Below are 8,389 nucleotides of genomic sequence, written 5' to 3'. Positions count from 1 at the left end.
TTGCACTCAAGGCTGGCATTTTGTTCTGCATGTTCAGACTTTGCACTGTCATAATCGTACAAGAGGGTTACAGAAGGTGAGGACTCCTTCCTGTTAGACCAGTAACTGTTTCATGCAGCTGTTCTTTTGCTTCATAATAGGCCAACACATATTCAGGCATTAGACTGGTAACAAATAACAATGAATGGGGGAAGATGTTTGCAATTTTTTTTAAAAAAATGAGGTGCAAGTGATAAATCCGGCTGTTGAAATACAGTTTCTTTTAGGCTATTGTTACTGCTGAGGATGATCTAATATTGGTTTTCTTTTGAGGCCATTTACAGCTTAGGCAAAGTGGGGCCCCAATACCCAGTTCGGAAACTGATGGCAGAATAGGTGACCATGCTGCACATTGAAAAATGCCACTGATTTCTGTATTATTAAAGACAAAGTGGTCTGCATTTATTGTACATCAGAAAGAGACACAATAGGCGTTCGCCATTCGTGGATTTGTGACTTGCAATGGCACTTATTTACAGTCCATCTACATGACACCAGTGATGTATTTGCCTAGGGACGAGGCGAGGGTTACCCTCTGTTCCCACCCCCCTGGCTCCCAGCCGGCAATCCCCTGCCTCCAACCCCCCCTGCCCCGCCGCTTCAGTGCTTATAAAAACAGCTCTCAAAGGACGGGGACGGCAGTCACTTCTGCTCTCCCCAGAGGGGAGGGCAGAAGGGATTGCTGGCTGGGAGCTGGGGGGGGGGGGCAGCAGCTGGGCTGAGGGGGGCTCCACCCCACTCCCAGGCGCAGTGGGGGGAGTGGCCGGAGACAATTTGTCTCCAGGCACCATTCCCCCCCCATACGCCTCTGCATGACAGAGTCTGCAGCCTGTTTTTACTTTTTACATAATGTCATCATGGTAATGACATGGTTATATTTTGTGGGAAATGTGGTTGGTGTCAGGAGGCCTAAAATAAAGGGATTGCTTTTGCTGCATTTCACTGTTTCACAGTTGGGAGGGGGTTAAAGGGTTACTGCTGTCTTAACTGTATTTTCTAGCTGCTCTGGGAAGTCTACGAATCGCAGGTGTCTTCAAGGTCACTGCCTGTGCTTCCCCCTTGCTATCTCTATGCATTTTCTGTGGAGCCCTCGTTCCCAAGGAGGGGGGTGAGGGTAGCCGAAGTGTTTTATGAGCTGTGTGTTTTGGAATTCGTCATTCTCAGCTTTGCTTCGCAGACTCATCTTAAAATAAAGCTTCTGTCCTACAACACGAGTTTGTCTTTTATTGGGGGTTCTGACATTAAGCTGAGAATCCCCTTTGAGGCTGAATTCCACGCGGACTTGCTTGCTGGAATTTCACCTTCTACAATTTTTATTTTTATTTTTTGATTTTCTGACTTTATTCTTTCTGCCTGAGGACTCCTGTGTGTCAGTATGTCGACCTCGGCTGCTACCGGAGGAGATGATACTCTGAGAGTTGAACCAGTACTCCCCCTGGAGCCTGATCTCACCGGGTCAGACTCACTGCCTGATCCCTTGGAGGGGCCTCGCGTTTCGGCTGGATTTACAGTTGCATCCGGAGGAGAACTGCCTACGACCAGCTATCTGGAGGCTCCCACTCGATTTCTGTCTGCTCCGTTGGACGCCTCACAAGGAGTTACCGTGAGGCGTCGCAGAAATGCTGAAATGCTCAGGGATTCCCTGCCGTGGGGAACGTCCAGCGCCACGTGGGCGACAGCTCCCTTGGCTGGGAACTTATCGGGGTCCGACCGTGCAGCGGACCGCGCTGATGCCTCTGATACTGCAGCCTGGAGGATACTGCAGGCTTCCGAGGAAGCTTGGGGCCTGGAAAGAGAGGAGTTTCGTCGCACCATGCAACAGATGCAACTCACGGTGGGACATTTGCAAGCCGCTGTACTGCAATTGCACCCTCCTGCCCCCGTGCCTGGTCCTGCGCCTGTGCCAGGTCTGGTACCGGCCGACGGAGCTGGTGTCCTCCCGGTGCAACCTGCCCCGCCTCCACCTGGGCTGCCGGTTCAACCACAACCACCTGTTCCGCCACCTGCTCAGCCACCTCAGCCGGCCCCTCAGCAACCTGTACCGCCTCGTGCTCCGCTCCTGGCTCCGGTGCCCGGGTTGATGGGAGTTCCTCCAGTCGGGCCATTGGGGGGTGCGTTGGCACGGCCGCCGTTCATGGCCAGAGTTCAGTTTTCCTATCGGTTTAATGGAACCCAAGATCTGTTGCCTGCTTTCCTGGTTCAGGTTAACACTCACATGTTACAATATGGGAGGCAGTACCTGAATGACTTTGAACGTGTGTGTGAGGTTGGCTCGAATCTGGATGGGCCCGCTGTGAAGTGGTACGTGGGCCTCTTCCAGCGCCAGGCCCCGGAGCTGTACAACTTCCAGGAATTCATGATGGCTCTCCGTCGCCGTTTTGAGAGCCCCTTTGTTGGAGAGCAGGCTAAACAGGAACTCATGGACATGCGTCAGGGCAAAACTCCATTTGTGGAATTTGTTGAGACCTTCCGTACCGTGGCTAGCCGGATTCCTGATTGGGACGACCCCGTCAAAGTGTTTGCCTTCAAAAAGGCCTTGCACCCTGACTTGCTAAACTGGTGCCTCATCCGAGACAACCCTCAGACCCTGATGGAATGGATTATTCTGGCTGGCACTGCAGATGCTAGGATGCATGAAGCAGCCACCCTGGGAGTGTCGTTGGGAAAAACTCCAACGCTGCCTTCACGGAAAGGGGTTTCCAGCCTGAAGCCGGCAGGCTCCAAGCAGTCCCGTCGCCAGCTCACTCCGGAGGAAAATGCTCGCCGTCGCCGTTTAAACCTCTGTCTCTATTGTGGGGAGGGGGGCCATTTTGCCTCTGCCTGTCCTGCCAAGAAGGGGGCCCCCTCCGCCTCCTCTACTCCCGCAGCTAAGTCGTCTAAGTCTGGTAAACCTGCGACTAAGGGAGGGGCCCGTGCCGCTACGGGTCTCCCTGCGGATATGGAGCAGCCGATTCCATGGGAGCCCCCGCAAGTTGAACGGGTGAGTGATCCTATCCTGCTGCCCCTTGTTCTGACTATGGGTCTGGGTTGCCCGAAATTTCTTGTGCAGGCCCTTGTCGACACGGGCTGCTCTCACTGTTTAATCCACCCACGTTTAGTTGAAGCTTTGCAACTGCAGCCAGTACTTTTGACTGAGACTATTCATTTTGATCAGATGGATGGCTCCCCTATGGGGGGCGGCCCAATCACGTCCCGCACTCCCAAACTTTTGGTTGGTTGCAAAGAACATTGGGAACGTCGCAGTTTCATTATTGCTCCCATTTCTCAATACCCTGTTATCTTGGGACTCTCCTGGCTCACTGATCATGACCCTCACGTGCGTTGGTCTCGTAGGACTTTGACTTTTACGGATCCTCCTTGTGGAGACCACATGCAATCTGAACCTCCCGGCCACTTGTTAGGTGCGTCTAAGGGCATGGCGTGCAGCCTTCAGCCGGCCAGCAGTGCTCCTGTGATTCCTGCCCCTTATCGGGATTTACAACGTGTCTTTGAGGAAACTGAGTGTAATGTGCTACCTCCCCATCGGGAGACGGACTGTAGGATTGAACTGATTCCTGGTGCGAAACTCCCCAAGGGCAGGATTTATCCAATGAGTCCCCTTGAGGATGCTGAATTGAGGGCTTTTTTGGACAAGAATTTGGCTCGGGGTTTTATTCGTAAGGCACGCAGTGCTTATGCTGCCCCTGTTTTATTTGTGAAGAAGAAGGATGGCACGCTTCGCCTTTGTACAGACTACCGCGGCCTGAACGCTGTATCTAGCTCTAATAGATACCCCTTGCCGTTAATCAAGGATTTGTTGTCTAACCTGGGCTCTGGCAAGATTTTCACTAAATTGGATTTGAGAGAGGCGTACTATCGCATCAGGATGGCTGCTGGACACGAGCACCTGACTGCCTTCAACACGAGATTCGGTCAATTCGAGTACTGCGTCCTCCCGTTTGGCCTCAAGGGGGCGCCAGCCGTGTTTCAAAGTCTGATTAATGGTGTTCTGCATGACTTATTGTTCAAGGGGGTGGTTGTCTATTTAGATGATGTTTTGATTTATACTCAGGACGAAGCCTCTCATGTTGCCTTGGTTAGGGAGGTCTTGACGTGGCTTCTTGCTAACTCCCTGTTTGTGAAGCTTTCCAAGTGTGAATTTCACAAATCTCAGCTTGACTTTTTGGGTTACCGTATTTCTGCTAATGGATTACAAATGGACCCTGCCAAAGTAGCTGATGTGCTCGCCTGGCAGCCCCCCCGCTCCCGTAAACAGCTCCAGTCCTTTCTGGGCTTTGCTAATTTCTACCGTGACTTTATTCCGAATTTTTCCTCCCTGGCTCTGCCCCTGACTGACCTCCTGCGTACTAAATCACGGGGTGCTGCAGCAGCCCGCCCTGGAGCCAGTTTGCCCTGGGATCCTTCCTGCCAGGCAGCTTTTGACAATCTGAAGGCTGCGTTCACATCTGAGCCTGTTTTGGCTCATCCTGACCCCACTCGGCCCTTTGTGTTGCACGTGGATGCCTCGGACAAGGCCCTCGGGGCTGCCCTCCTCCAGAGGGACCCCACTGGTCGCCTTCGTCCCTGTGCCTACCTTTCCCAAAAATTTTCTGGAGCAGAGCTGAATTGGACTGTGGGGGATAAAGAAACCTGTGCTATGAAAGCTGCTCTGTCTGTGTGGAGGCATTTTTTGGAAGGAGCTGAACTGCCTTTTGAAGTTTGGACTGACCATAAGAATCTGGCTGCTTTATGCACCCCGGGTCGTCTGACAGCTAAGCAGCTGCGTTGGGCTGATTTCTTTGCTAGATTCAGATTCACGGTTCATTTCTTTCCTGGCAAGACCAATCGGTTGGCGGACGCACTCTCCCGGTTGCCACGGGGGGGGGGGGATCCTCATCTCTATCTGTTCTTCCCCGCACAATCCTCTCACCCTCCCATTTGGGCTTAGTTGTTACCCGGTCTCGCATGCTAGCTCAGGGCAAGCCTGGCCTGTCTCCTCCAGATCACCTCCTCTCTGCATTCCTGGAGGCTGGCATGTCTCCGGTTGCAAAGGAGGAGGGGGGTGATGGGCTGTTCCTGCGGAATGGTCTCTGGTATCGTGAATCTCTGCTGTTTGTTCCACCCTCGTTGCGTTCTCAAATTCTCCACCAGGGACATGATGTAAAAACTGCAGGCCATTTCGGCTTTGTGAAAACTCTGCACTTGCTCAGGAGGCAGTTTTGGTGGAGAACTATGCGTAAGGATATTGAGGATTATATCAAAGGATGTCCTGTTTGTGCCATGGCTAAGACGATTCCTGCAAAGGCTCAGGGTCTATTACAGGACATCGCTTTACCTAGTGCTCCCTGGCAAGTGATTTCCATGGATTTCATTACGGACCTGCCGCTGAGTCATGGCAAAACGGTGATTTGGACTGTAGTGGATTTATTCTCGAAACAAGCCCACTTTGTTCCTTGTACTTCTATTCCCACTGCCCAGAAATTGGCTGACCTGTTCATGTTGCATATCTACCGTTTGCACTCGTTTCCAAAGAAGATAATTTCAGATAGGGGGAGCATGTTTGTGTCGTGTTTCTGGAGGGCTTTACTCAAATTGTTAGGGGTGGAGCAGGGGGTCTCATCTGCCTTTCATCCACAGACCGACGGCGAGACCGAGAGATCTCAACAGACCTTGGAGCAATACCTCAGGTGTTATGCCAATTATCAGCAAGATAATTGGGTTGATCTGTTGCCCTATGCTGAATACGCCTATAATAACTCTGTTCATAGCAGTACGGGCAAGACTCCTTTTGAGGTGGTTCATGGCCAGGCAGCTCCCCCCTTGCCTCATTTGCTGGTGTCTGACTCTTCGCCTGCACCTGAACTTCAGGATTGGATTCAGTCTGTAGCTCAGCAATGGCCGGGCATCCTTCGGGCTCTTATGAAGGCTAGGGAGGCCTACAAGCGTCAAGCGAATAAACATAGGCGTGATTTCCCGTTGGTGGTGGGTGACATGGTCTATTTGTCCACTAAGAATTTGCGCAGTGTGCACAGACCCTCCAAGCTGAGTGCGAAATATGTGGGCCCCTTCCGAATTGTCAGGGTCATTAATAAGGTGACCGCTGAACTGGACTTGCCTAAAGCTTTGAGTAAAATACACCCTGTGTTTCATTGCAGCCTGCTGAAGAAGACAAGTTCCCTGGATGTCTGGCATCCAGAGATGAAAGTGCCTCCTCCGATTCTGATTGATGGCTCCAAGCATTATGAACTGTCTGATATTCTTGATTCTCGCTTGTATCGGAATCTTAGCTTGCAGTATTTGGTCTCCTGGAAAGGTTGTTTGCCTGGGCAGAATCAATGGATCTTTGCTCATAACATAAAAGCCCCCGGCCTTATCAAACGGTTCCATCAACGTTGCCCAAACAAGCCGGGAGAAAAGCCTTAAGAGATGCAGTATGTCAGGAGGCCTAAAATAAAGGGATTGCTTTTGCTGCATTTCACTGTTTCACAGTTGGGAGGGGGTTAAAGGGTTACTGCTGTCTTAACTGTATTTTCTAGCTGCTCTGGGAAGTCTACGAATCGCAGGTGTCTTCAAGGTCACTGCCTGTGCTTCCCCCTTGCTATCTCTGTGCATTTTCTGTGGAGCCCTCGTTCCCAAGGAGGGGGGTGAGGGTAGCCGAAGTGTTTTATGAGCTGTGTGTTTTGGAATTCGTCATTCTCAGCTTTGCTTCGGACACTCATCTTAAAATAAAGCTTCTGTTCTACAACACGAGTTTGTCTTTTACTGTGGGTTCTGACAGTTGGTTTGCAGTTCCACTGCCTTCCAGTATTCACAGATTTTGCCATTTGCAGTGATCCCTGGACTAGATCCCACACAAATGATGAAGGTCTAGTGCATACACATCTAGGGTGCCGGGGCAACTGTGTGATATTCATCTCATTATTCCTTTGCCATGATTGATCATTGGGAGGTGTTGGTACATTAACTGCATGATTGCCAGGAATGAAATACCCCTGGCCTGGCCTGGCAGCTGTACGAAGTTGGCAGAGACAAGAACTGAGAGGTGGGAGGGGCATGATTATCGTCCCCAAAATTTTCCTGTGGAGGCTTGTAGGGATCCATCCTGTCCCCTCCTCTATTCAAAGTTTGTATGCTTCTGAGGAGCAAGATAATTTGTAGATCTGGTGTTTGGTGCCACAACTATGCTCCTAACAGCAGCACTATTCTTTTTCAATCCCTGCATTTCTTTTCCATGGCTGGCAATGACAAGTGCAGAGAAGAAATGTTGGTCAGAGTGGGAACTTGGGTCTAAAATCATAGATGTAAATATTTCACAGTTAGATGAGCAAGCTGTGACCCTTTTCAAGCTTGTGCATTAGGGCCATAGGGAGAAATGTGAGAGTTAACATTTCTTTCATACCAACCTCCTCCAAATTTTATATCATCTCATGAGAACCTTTTGCCGGTGACAATATTGATGGATTCTCTGATTTCCTGAAGATTTCCCAGCAATGATGGCAAAACTTCGGAATGTCACACTTCATACATTTCCTTCTTCATCAAAGATTTGTAAACAAGCAAAGACATTTTAAATTCAGTGTGCTTTTTAACATTGACCTTTTCTTTCTTTCTTTCTTTCTTTCTTTCTTTCTTTCTTTCTTTCTTTCTTTCTTTCTTTCTTTCTTTCTTTCTTTCTTTCTTTCTTTCTTTCTTTCTTTCTTTCTTTCTTTCTTTCTTTCTTTCTTTCTTTCACTGAGCTGCCTTTCAGTAGTTAATTTGAAATATTTTAGACATTCAAAATTGCATTTTTAGTTGCTTTTTGAATTTGTACTTCATTTGGGAATGTGGTCTGAAAGGCGGCTTATAAATTCAACAAATAAAATTAAACCAATCCAACAAGAAATCATTTTGCTTCTGCTTCACCCTGCATTATACAATGCTCATATTTTCTCTCAAAACAGCATTTTTATAAACACTTGTTTCTTTATTTTCAAGCCCTTCTGAGAGGTATCATAGCTATTTTAGAAATCACATCAGATTACTTTTCTAAGAAAGTTTACTAGTATCAATTTTTTTAAAAAAATTGTTTATACTTCCGAGATAAGCCTTTACTTTGGTATACAAAAATATTCTTTGGATCCACGAGTAATTTCAGTAGATCAAAGAAATTTTCGTCCACATGGAACATTAAGCCTCCTTCCTGCTGCAGCTCAATATGGCTCCCATATGCTGCTCCCGGGAGACAGGGGCCCACAGGAACAATACAGGATAGAGTTGGAGGACTCCACTAGGAAGGGAGAAATGAATGAAATTTACCTGTGAGAAAGGGTCCCAGCTTGCTGCTTAAAGAGGTGAGTTTCTACCTCATTATGGATCTTGTTCTTCACCAGTA

At 49.0% G+C, this 8,389-nt stretch overlaps 1 protein-coding gene across 1 annotated transcript; it reads left to right on the top strand.

Annotated features, from left to right (window-relative positions):
* Positions 1–1,414: 1,414 nt before the first annotated feature.
* LOC125431278 lies at positions 1,415–6,287 on the top strand. Its single transcript, XM_048494043.1, has 2 exons — positions 1,415–3,019; positions 6,174–6,287. The coding sequence occupies exons 1-2, from the start codon at positions 1,415–1,417 to the stop codon at positions 6,243–6,245; spliced, it is 1,677 nt and encodes a 558-aa protein (XP_048350000.1). The 3' UTR covers positions 6,246–6,287.
* The last annotated feature ends 2,102 nt before the right edge of the window (positions 6,288–8,389 follow it).

The sequence above is a fragment of the Sphaerodactylus townsendi genome, linkage group LG04 (genome assembly GCF_021028975.2).
Source record: "Sphaerodactylus townsendi isolate TG3544 linkage group LG04, MPM_Stown_v2.3, whole genome shotgun sequence".
Taxonomy (NCBI): Eukaryota; Metazoa; Chordata; class Lepidosauria; order Squamata; family Sphaerodactylidae; genus Sphaerodactylus; species Sphaerodactylus townsendi.
The sequence above is the reverse complement of the archived record's forward strand: the minus strand, read 5'-3'. Positions and strand labels throughout refer to the sequence as shown.